This window comes from Pomacea canaliculata, linkage group LG1, assembly GCF_003073045.1.
Source record: "Pomacea canaliculata isolate SZHN2017 linkage group LG1, ASM307304v1, whole genome shotgun sequence".
NCBI classification, from domain to species: domain Eukaryota; kingdom Metazoa; phylum Mollusca; class Gastropoda; order Architaenioglossa; family Ampullariidae; genus Pomacea; species Pomacea canaliculata.
Window position 1 is genome coordinate 43746600 of NC_037590.1, and position 11732 is coordinate 43758331.

Below are 11732 nucleotides of genomic sequence, written 5' to 3' on the forward strand. Positions count from 1 at the left end.
GGTAGTTCTTACAAGATTAAGGACAGGACACACCTATACCACGCAAGGACACCTCTTACGAGGTGAACCGCCACCTGTTTGTCCCTGGTGTAGGGAAAATTTTACTGTTATACACTTCTTGATTATCTCTCCGAAGCTTCAGACTATTCGTTGTCATTTTTTTACAGAAAAATCTTTATTTTCCTTATTTAGGTCCGTCCCATCGGCGGCAATCTTTTCCTTTTTAAAGAGGATAGGGCTCTGCCATCAAATTAAAAAAATTTATATCCTGTTTTGTTTTTGGTGTGATAGTAACCTTTTTGGGCTTCAACGCCCCTTTGAATGGTTTCCCACCCTTTTTTACATTCTGGTTACTTATTATGTTGGCCTTTAAAAATATATCATGTTTAAAAGAATTAGGAAGTTTTTATTCCAAAACCTTTAAAGTTACAACTACTTTTTGCCGTGATATAGCCATAGTTGGTAGCACGGCATAAAACACAAACAAACAAACAAACAAACAAACAAATCTCAGGTAATTCCTGAAGTCCTGACCTGGCTATGAATACTCATACTGAATTGTAACTACTACTGTTACAACAAAAAAGAATAATAATATCTGTTTCATTATCATATTAAGTTTTCAGACCATTCCCTGACTGGACAAGGAATTATTCTGATTCTCTGGTCTCTTTCGCTCAGAAATTTGCAACAGTCTCTCTTCTTCCCCGACTTGCGTCTAAATAATGCAACTCAGTTTTTTGCCCAACAACAGGCGTTCAGATAAGCTTTCGCGGACTCATGCAATCTTTCATAAAACTTACTCATTCTCATGCACTCAACTAGTACACACTTAAGGGGGACAATCCCTGCCTCCAAACAGTTAAGGGTGACAACCTCAATTCCTAACATTCTGGCTTTATTTATGTGCTGCAAATGTCTAATATTTGGCCGCCTTCTTCAAGAACATACCTTAAACTTTGTTTATTTTGTCGTCAGAAAGTTCTGACAGTGTTCTGCTGACTCACGTGATCAAATCAAGTCCTCTGCACCACTTTATTGTTGCTAAGTAAAGGTTCTCGGTGGTTAGAGAGCTAGCAAACATTTATCCATGAATTGTACAGATAGAGAAACCTAATATCACTCTTGACTAATCTCTTATAAGTGTCACTCACTCTATGATAAATCCTTATTTTCTGTTATAAATGCTTGAGAAGATTTTAATAAGCTTTAAAAATATTCTCAAATGAAAAAGAATTATATTTGCGCATTATATCTACTTGTTAAAATGTAAAAATACTCTAGTACCTGACGCTTGTACATTTCAATTAAATCAGTTAAATCTGGTTTGACCTTTACTTTCAAAAAACATAAAAGACAGTTTTACTTCTTGAACACTTGTCCTAATCTTATGAATGTATCTACATCCTGGTCTTGAGAGTGCACATATGTTGTTGATATGAAGCAGTGATTGACTTACAGATGAGACAGAGATAAAGCAAGCCAGACACATGGCAAGAAGTATCTTCAGTGATCCTAGTCCTTCCTGAGAGAAGCTCATCGTGGTTCACGATGTTGATTGGATAAGTAATACAACCACTAGCCTTGTCTACTGTTGTCTCAGGCGCTGCTGCTACAGTGACACATTGACAGGACAGGACATTGAACCTAGTCTCATGGAAAGAACTAAAATTGGAAAAAATTGTATCTAAATTAAATTAGGAAAAAGGATTTGTGTGTCCAAAGTTCTGTCTTCACAAATGACAAGGACACAGCTACTTGTACTCAGTACAAATGTCAGACATAGTCACTAAGGGGACAATAATGAGACTTGTTGTTGTCCTTTGTTTCGGCAAACACACTTGTACACACGCTGAAGCGGATGACAAAAGTGAACAGATCACTTGATTCCCGGCAAGGTTCTGGTTCGATACCCGTGGTGTGCTTCTCCCACATCGACCCAACTGATGAATGGGTACCTGACGAGTACATGTCGAGAGCACGAGAAGGTCCTTTGTGTGTCAGGATGACAAGTCTCATTAGGGTACATCCTGGTACAACAACGAATGGGGGACCCAATCAGTCGTCTTCGTATTCAAGCTTTGATAGCGGACAGAAAGACAGAAAAGTGTTGTTCACTAATTGGCTCTACCTGATCACTAGTTAAGATGGCCGCTGGTACCGATTGTCAGGTGCACCGAAAAAGATGCTGCGTGTGACAAAGTTCACCACAGAAGTCGGTCTTCGGCGATGGGAAGAAGGTCCTGCGAGAAACGACCAACCGAGGTCTTCCACACATTTCTCTCTCCCTCTCTCGCTCTCTCCCTCTCTCCCTCTCTCGCTCTCTCCCTCTCTCCCTCTCTCGCTCTCTCCCTCTCTCTCTATCGCTCCCTCCCTCTCTCCCTCTCTCCCTCTCTCTCTCTGTGTGTGTAAGCGATCGGCATATACAGTACAGCCAAGTCTTGGACTTTCAGTGGAACGAAGAGAATTTAAACAGTTAAAAAAGAATTGAGGAGGACACAACGAGCTTTAAACAGGAACAAGTGTGATTAAGTTAAAGCAAGTAAACGAGGAAGAAATGTCTGAACATTGATAAATATTTATCAATTTTTATAATGTTTAATTTTTAATTGTAAAAACTTTCTTATCAGCAGTAGGTTGTAACTATAAAAAAATTCAATGCTGAAAATTAATCTATCAACTAAAACTCTTACAGGACTTATCTTAGAAAAATATACGTTTGAAATGTCCTTGTATTTTATTAACAATAATACACATCGACACAGTAACTCTCCTTACAAAGAATCCATAATATTATAACGTATATTGAAATGGCCGTGAATATTTCCCTTTGAATTTTTAGCTGGAGAAGATTTACTTACTAGTTTACAGATTGAATCCGGTTTGGATTTTTTAAGTTGTTAACTTTAGTTTAAGCTTCAAAATAAACTTCTAATATGTAGGGGTGCAATCAGCAATTTGTTTTCTAAGGAATTGTTATCTTAAAAGTAACTTAACCAGACCATAACAAAATAGCTGCACTCCCATTGTCCTTTAAGAAGAGCATCCTGTTTACTGAGATTATTTGCCAAAGTTTGAGTTTAGCTGAGTAACAAGCCATCTGCCAGTGATCTTCATCTCTGACAAAAAATCCTCACGACATCGACCTTAGTTGATACTTAGACTTACATTACATTTTGATATGGAGATGTTTGTGTGTGTGTTTATGTGTGTGTTTATGCACGAGCTCAAGATAAAGTAGAGGATGGGAAAGGTTGTTAGGGTTAGTAGCTAGGAGCATGATTCGTTGTCTCGTATTTTGGTCGCCTGTGTCTATCAGTATTAGTATGCATATATATATATACAGTATAAACAGAAGGCAGTGTATACATTTCTGACAGAACTCAGTACAAGAAAGTACTCAAGATGATGGTATCCGCTTTTATGATTCTCGTTGTTGGCTTTTTACCAGGTATTGTTTATTAATGGGACTGTCTGTGTGTGTGTGGGTTTTCTGAGTAAATATTTTCATGCTAAGCCATCTGAAGTGTCTCCTACCACTTCTGCTTGGATCCTTTTTATCTCTTCCTCTTTTTTTAATCTTTTTTTCCTTTTTCGACTTCTTGGCTTGAAAGTAATTATTCCATTATTATTTTCTTTCCATTCACTCACTAATATTTACATATTCTTCAGTCTCAGGTTAATTTAAATTTCTCCTTCACAATGTTCTTCGTGAAAAATTGTAGAATTTTCTCGAAACATCGAAAAATTATTTCATAAGTTGAAGATATGAAATAGCAGACTTTTGTACTAGTGGTCACATGTCTATGGACATTAATAAGATCTTGATAATTATTTTTGAAATGTTACATTTGATGCTGTACTGTAAATAATTAATGCTAATTAAGAAAGATGCTGAATATGGGATTAGAAATTCCTTTATAATGTAGTCATTAAAGTCGGTAAGGTGTGTTTTGTGACAGTTTGTTACGGGTACACGTGGCTGAGTGGAGCACCCTCCAACGGCTCTACCTACTATTCGTGTGTGGGCGACTCAGTCACCTTTCCCTGGGCCATCATCCCCTCTGCTTCTGAAAGAGCTGAGCTGGAGTGGTCTTTTAAAGACAATGGTAAGACCTGACTTTGTGAAGGTAAGTCTGTATATGGAGTGAAAATGTTAAGTCGACGTTCATTGGGTCACAACTGGCTGACCATGCACGTGCGCTATGCTACGTCTGACTGTCCGCGTGCGCTCGTGTATGTGAGTGTAGGATAAAGTGTGTGTGGTTTACTGTGTAAATGGGACATAATGTGGAAGACGATGTTTAACCCACATCCTTCGTATTGACCATCGTTAATACAAGAGATAATCTACGTAAGATACATCTACATCCTAGTTAGCAAAGCATATTTTACCTGTCCTACACAGTCTTCTGCTTCTCTGGTAGATAAAACAAGAAATTGTTTCTGGGTTATATGTCAATTTTGGTTTTTTTTTTTTTTTTTTTTTTGTAATTTTCTGAAGTAGTTTTATACAGTACACGAAGGTTGTGTACACATGCATGTCTATATATATATATGTTGTACATGTTTTGATTTGCTTTGTATGTTTACGAAGATGGCAGTTCAGAAGTTATTGCAACATACCTCAACAATGAGTTTCTCGTGCCCCACTCTTCACGGAGAACTTTGAAATTCGTTGGAAATGTTGGCCTTATGATCAGCAACTTAAAGCACGAAGATTTCGGCGAATACTCAGTTCGCCTTATCATTAACGGCGTTATTATTGAGACGAGATACGCTTACCTGAGACAACCAGGTAATAAAATAACCATGTAGATAATACATGTAAAATATAAAGTACCTTTTATATGCTGAAGTATTTCTTGTAAATGTTCTTTCTTACACTTTATTGATCAAGCGGCATGCACGATGCATATTTTTAATATTTGTTTTATTTAACAAAGCTTCACAACATCCTTTTAGGATAGCAAGCAGACTGCAAACACTACACAGAAGTCGGTGAGTTCAAATGTGTTTCAATCAGTTTACATCCAATTCTGTAAGTTTGTGTTGATTGTTCCCATGGTTCTAGATCCTCCGAGGACGGACGACGACCGGCTGCTGGCGCGGGTGTTGCCCAACGCCATCTTCAGCGCCGGCGAGTGGCAGGTGCAGCTCGCGTGCGGTTCGTTTTCCTCCTGGGGCTCCTCATCTTTTTCTGTGAAATGGAAGGTGGGCTACTTTGTACATTAGTTCATGTTGGTGTAATCAAATATTTTGTATTCCTATAAATGTCACCACTATCAGTTGGCAAATTCGTGTAAACCCTCTAACGTCCGTGAACTTTTTAGAGCGTTGACCACAAGTGGTTCATACAGACCACAAAACTATTCTGCCTTTCGCTTCATGATGAAAATGCACGCACTGTGGATAATACAATACCTTTTTTAATTAAAACACAAAAATCAGGGTAATTAACAGGTACAACAAATTACAATCACAAACATAGTAATGTTACAAAAAAGATACGAAGAGTTTGTATCGCAAGAATTGGTCATAATTTTCTTCTAAAGTCTGAGGCTGCAACATATGAGAACATATTATTTTTGTTTAGGCCTACATTCTGCTATAGCCACAAAATTAAAGATTATCTAGGCTGAAAATGTGATTACTGCCGAGCACAGAAGTCACATACAAACTTTGCATGAACTCCACATGAAAATCTCCCGCAACAACAATGTCTCTAACTTTCTCGTCGTTCGGTCTCGGGCAAAGCAAGCATCTCTGTCTTCTGAGAGAAGAAGTACCGTTTGGTCAGACACATACAGGATGGGCGAGGGGAAACATTTGGATGATGGTATAAATAAAATTCATCCATAAGCATGTGGCATTTACACCTGGGGTCCATAAAGATCCCACGGGTGGTTAACAATTGAATTTCAAAGAGCGCTAAAATTTGTGTATATATTTGAAAATTATTTCATCCACGATCAGTTCACCACTAAAAGTGTAAAACTAAGAAATTTCTAAATTGAAATAAATGGTTTGCATTTTATAAATAGCGAAACTTCCGTTGGGGTTTGTATGGTGAAGAGAAAGAAACTTTTCAGTTATGACAATGACCAACTTTAGTAATCCCAATGAGCAATTTAAACATGGGAAAAGTGCTGGGTTATATATGCATAAAGTTCTAGTTACAAAGTAATGAGCAAGCGGCACAATCTAAAACAATCAAACAAAACAACCACATATCTATAATATTCATACGCACACCACCTCTCTACACACACACTAAAGACGACGGATACCCGTTAGCACATCTCCTAGTTGTGACACTTGAGTACAAAGCACGTGGATGTCAAATAAACCTCGCACACAGATGACTGGCATTAGTAAAGATAACAGTAATCATCGTTGACAGAGTATATCATGTATCACTGGTAGCAAAACCACATGCCGTGGGGACTCACGTGTATATATATATCACAATCTAAACAACATAAAAAGAGTAAGAAACTCATCCAAAGATATGAAAATTAGAATATTAAAGGAAAGCAGTTTCCCCTAAAAGCAAAAAATATTGCAGGCATTGTGGAATAGTCATAAGGAAATGACAATAATTGGATGTCACTGTCTTAATGGAGTGATAGAGAAGTTTGTTAGACTGTCAGTCTGCCAACTCAATGTCTTGTGTGAAGAAGAGGACTTGGAGATGACTTCTCTCAGGGCTTCTGCTTACGCAAACAATTGCGTACAGTACGCATTAACTCATTAAAAGTTCGGAAGACCCCTTCAATTTTCGTCAATGGGGTCCCATGGACCCCTTCAAATTTGGGCGAAGAACAGATACAAAATTGGGTAAGTGTAGTGTCTGACATCGTAGCCCAGTCTATTGTTGTCGTCTGCTACAAGGTGAGAGTTACTTCCCTTGAACTGAGTTTTTCCCCTTACCGGGAAGAGTTCCAAGATGTCGGTGACAGCGTGGTTGAAATCATCGTCTCAGAAACGGAAAGAAAGTGAGCACCCCAAGTACAGTGAGCATAAGCTCATCACAGATGCTTGCACAGACTTCACGGCACAGAAATCTCTCCGTTTCTGACTAGACATTACAGTGCTTTGTGTGCCTGAAAGGCAGTTGAACAAAGTAGTTGACTTGTTGATTTTTTTTTTTTCACATTGTGAAGGGACCCCTTAGAGATAGTCTGGGACCCCTTAGAAATCTGAAGAAGGGGTCCCTGGGACCCCAAAGAATTTAGCCGTAGCAGAAGCCCTGATTCTATTGTACACACTTAACAGTTTATCGTAAACCTTGGGTCGCGTGACAAACTCTAATCGTTCTTGTAGCACTGTAACAATTGTTTTACAGACACCTTTAGGTCAGATACTAGACTGACTTTTCATCAGGCCGCGATTCCATTTTGAAGCTGAACAACCCTTTAGAGGAAGGAAACTACTCCTGCTTCATAGACATCCATGAGCCTGCTGCCAGGTGTGCGCATGTGCCGTCCACCATGATGGTCAGTAATGAGATTCACGTAGACAGCTGTTCCGCACAGAGGGCGCTGTTCAGTTCAGCCAAGCGTGAAATCCAGGAAATCACATCCGTCTTCCAACAGTTTGTAAATCTAGAATCTGGTACGAGGCATTCAAGTACTTGGTTAGTTTCCACAGTGTCACTGTATTCTTGCAGTTTACCAAGTTTACATAACGAGTTTTAGTGTGAACAGGGATTTGTTATACAAGGCTAATAATGTTTTCGTCAATATGTGTGCTTGTGTTTGCGTGTATTGATGTAAATGTATGTAAGTAAATGCAATTGTGTGTGTGAGAGAGAGAGAAACAGAGATTGTGATTAATGTTACAATGAGCTATTATTTAGGTTAAGGTTAAATTTGTTTCGTAGGAAATTAAAACAGTTAATCTCATCCTACTACATGTGCACTAACCACAAATACCGAGGAAGGTATTACTATTACTTACTATTGTTGATTATGTCTTGGCTGTGAGTTCTACCTTGTCTGACCGATGAAACTTTAGACATATGCTCAGAGACATAGAATATCATCACAACTCATTCATTCTACATGCCATCCTCTTAATAAATTCCACTGGCCGTGATGATGTGTTAGCCAGGTGACCAAACGCAGGAACCAACTGTACCTACTGTTAGTGTTATTAAAAACTGTACTCACTGGTAGTCAGTATGTACATGTATGCACTCAGCAGTATATTTCTAGTGCTTGAACAACTGTAAATCTTACCTGCAGTTGTCCTCTGGAATTGGAAAGTTGTATTGTGTTGTGTAGACACTGTGCGCCTTGTCGGAGGCAGCAGACCGTGGAATGGAAGACTTGAAGTGAAGGTGAACGGCACGTGGGGAGCGGTGTGCAGCAGCAACTACTATTCGTCCATTGCCCTTGTTGTCTGCAGGAGTCTACGACTCAAGCGGTGAGAGTTTGTATGATATGATATGATGCTCTTATACGACCCCACCACCCTGTACATCTTTTGGAAAAAATAGACAAAGTCACTCCAGAGTCTTCCATAGTCTGTAGTAATGATCTTCGGTGATGAGTGGAATATGACAAAACAAGGGAGTGATGGAGATTGGGAAGGATAAAAAAGCCAGAATTTTTAATTATTACTGAGATGCTGCTGACTTAAAAATCTTTTAAAGGTATTCTAACGGCAAAATAAAACTGCTTAAAATCGCGTAAAGAGTAGGATAAATTTGAATCTCGTCTATTTATATGTGTGTTCATGTGGAAAACGTTGAAGGTTTTTAGTAGAATGTTGTGTTTAATAAAAGAAATTACACGGGACTCTTTTTTTGCTTCCACGAAGTCTTGTTCTCCGTCACGTGACCCTATGACGTGTGGTTTCCATAGTGAGGACCATGCCTCGAGAATGTGCTGCACCCGATTGCCACGAAAAGATGGAAAAGATTTAAAATTTTCTTTTCATCAGTTTCCGAAAGACAGAGCCTGACAAGCCTGACACACAGAGTGCGTCATACGAATAAACAGACGACGTCAAATCTTCGCAATGACCTCAGACACTTCCTGTTGTCAGAGACTGACGTCACAACAAGACTCTGACATCACAATAAGACTCGTCTGCTTGACCATCTCGGGAAGCTATCGTGGTTACTCGTCGGAAGGACACAAGGGTTGATTTCACTGGAGTTTTTCAAATTTTATAAATATCGGCGACCGAAATAGTGCTAATAAGTGGTAATTAAGGGAGAAACGAATCATTTATTTCTCCTGTATTGCTCTCGTGCTCTGTCATTGTAACTAAATATATTTTTGAAACGTTTGACCGTCGCCACAGCCTTATCACAAGCCTTGAGTATCCCTTTAAGGAGGACTTGCTGATAAAAACACACTAATTATTTCGAGAAAATATACATAGAAGAGTTTAAACAAATTTTACCCAAACATTTAGCATTAAAATATTGAGCATATATAGCAGCTCATTCTTTGAATCATTATGGTTGATGTCTAGATTCCTATCACACTAGCACTGGTTTTTAATCATGTGGGTTGACTTCTAGATTAAGAGGCACTGCTTCTTTTGTTTGTTTGGTTTTTTTTTTGTTTTTTTTTATTTTTTTTTTTTTTTTTGGCATTTAGAAATGGTTTTAGCAGAAAATATTGAAGGTATTGTGGTAACAAATTTAAATCTCGTCTCCAATTTAGTGCAAAATGGACAGTTTCTGGACTTAATGACATATCTTTGTTAACATTCGTAAGACTAATGTAATTAAAATATTGTAGTTTGCTTTACAAGAATTCAGTTTCGATACGTTTGAAATCTGCGAACAACAAACACCTGGCTCTGAGGTGTCTGTCAGGGTTAAATCTCTCTTTATATTTATTCAGTTGTTTGAGATGTTGAACTAGCGATAATGTGTGTATGTGGATAGACAAGTGTTTGCATGTGTGTACTGCTCTAGTTATTTTAACGTGCATGACTGCGCGCGCGTGTGTGTGTGTGCTTGTGTGTGTGCGTACGCGCGTGTGTGTGTGTGCGTGCGAGAGAGAGAGAGAGAACGGTTTTGTGTAAGTGCCAGAGGTTTACTTCCTTTTCACTGTTATCTTTCTTATCTGACAGAGATGCAAGTTATTCGCCGCAAGTAAATGTCGGCGCAAACTACGGCACGAGCACGTTACCGGCTCACATCGGATACATTACCTGTACCGGCGATGAAGACAGCATCTTTAACTGCTCCATCAACTACAACGGTCAATCCTGTAATCGCTACTACGATATCGCAGTGGACTGCTTGCCAAGATTCACACTGAATTAAAAACAAGTAGACCTTACAAAGTTGCGGTAATGAAGTAACAATGTCTCATTATCTGACATGTTCACTGTCTTAGCATAAACTTACTTTTATTTACAGTGATTCAACTTTGAAAAGACACACGATGAATTGTTTATGCACATTCTTATCTTTTTCTTTATTTGCTTTGATTCTTTCACGATCTACCTTGATTAGTCGGCAAATTTGTAATAAAGTATTAAATAGTTCTCTAAATCTGCAGACTCGTCTTTACGAAATTTAAAAGAAATGAAGTAAAGGTCCCAGGGAAAAATCTCTTTTGTTCATCGACTGTAATGGCCAACAGCAGGCTCAACTCTGGAGCACCATGATAGCATCCAGTCTTGGCAAAAACTTTTACACGTCGCTTCATCACATCAGCTGAAACGAGCGATGAAATGCAACGACGATGACATAGATAATCTGACTACCTTCTATCACTTGAAACAACAAAGATTTGTAGTGGTAAAGACGATGGTGCCTCACCAGTTACGTCATTGACGACAAAGGGATGACACAGACAACGATGTAGGTGCTACAAGAGCTGCTACCGGCCCAGTCTGTAAGGACCAGGAATTCACGTGGAGTGCTCGTAGGACCTCACTTATCACCTAAAACTGACGATGCTTTAATAGTTAACTCCTGATGGAGTAAAGAAAAGGCATCTAACCTGTCTTCTATTTCCTACCAGATCCATTTGACTTAGGACCCATCTTCCAGACAAAGGTACCACCAAACTCAGTATCAATGGTTGTTATACAGATGCTAGCTAATGTTCCGGTGACCACAATTAGTCACCCAAGCTCTACGACCTACAGATCTCATCCTCATAAAACTCTTCAAACCTCTGTTGACTAAGTGGGCAACAAAGTCCAGGGTGGTCATTACATTCTAGTTTCAGGATTGCAACTGTTACCCACCTGGGTCATAATTAAATTTAGCTCCACGACAGGCATCTTCAAATCATTAAGTCAAGGCGAACTGGACAGTACCCCCATCCTCACTCCTTAATCGAGTTTAATTGAAGCCAATCTCGCTATTCTAATTTGCGCCCACTAGGTTCTGTCCTTAGAAATGTCTGTCTTGTGACAATTATTTCATTTTTAACTTTCAAATGTGTTTGTAAAGACTCGAAGAAAATCTTCTAAGTGTAAAATTAAAGAATTAGGAAAATAAGTACTGTTTATTAGTTAAAAATCATTAAGAAAATTATCAGACTTTAGCTTCGTTGCTTGGCTTGGTTTTATTCACTCGACTTTGTAAGAACTAAAGATATGTTGGCATAAGATCCATTGTACCAGAGAGAACTAAAATTTACGACAGAAGATTAATTAATGTGACGATAAAGAAGTTCATAGTTCTTCAAACTCTAATGATCTACAGTTTTACACTATGCAAGAAAGATGAGCTGTAAATTTTTCTG

The 11732-nt window shown here is 38.6% G+C and overlaps 2 protein-coding genes across 2 annotated transcripts; both read left to right on the plus strand.

Annotated features, from left to right (window-relative positions):
* Nucleotides 1-3365: 3365 nt before the first annotated feature.
* On the plus strand, nucleotides 3366-5235 carry LOC112561461. Its single transcript, XM_025233978.1, has 4 exons — nucleotides 3366-3451; nucleotides 3963-4109; nucleotides 4598-4798; nucleotides 5075-5235. The coding sequence occupies exons 1-4, from the start codon at nucleotides 3406-3408 to the stop codon at nucleotides 5233-5235; spliced, it is 555 nt and encodes a 184-aa protein (XP_025089763.1). The 5' UTR covers nucleotides 3366-3405.
* On the plus strand, nucleotides 5128-10518 carry LOC112570781 (lysyl oxidase homolog 2-like). The gene is made up of 4 exons (XM_025249441.1): nucleotides 5128-5214; nucleotides 7349-7617; nucleotides 8289-8430; nucleotides 10099-10518. Exons 2-4 carry the CDS (start codon nucleotides 7494-7496, stop codon nucleotides 10292-10294), a joined length of 462 nt encoding a protein of 153 aa, XP_025105226.1. The 5' UTR covers nucleotides 5128-5214; nucleotides 7349-7493; the 3' UTR covers nucleotides 10295-10518.
* Nucleotides 10519-11732: the final 1214 nt, after the last annotated feature.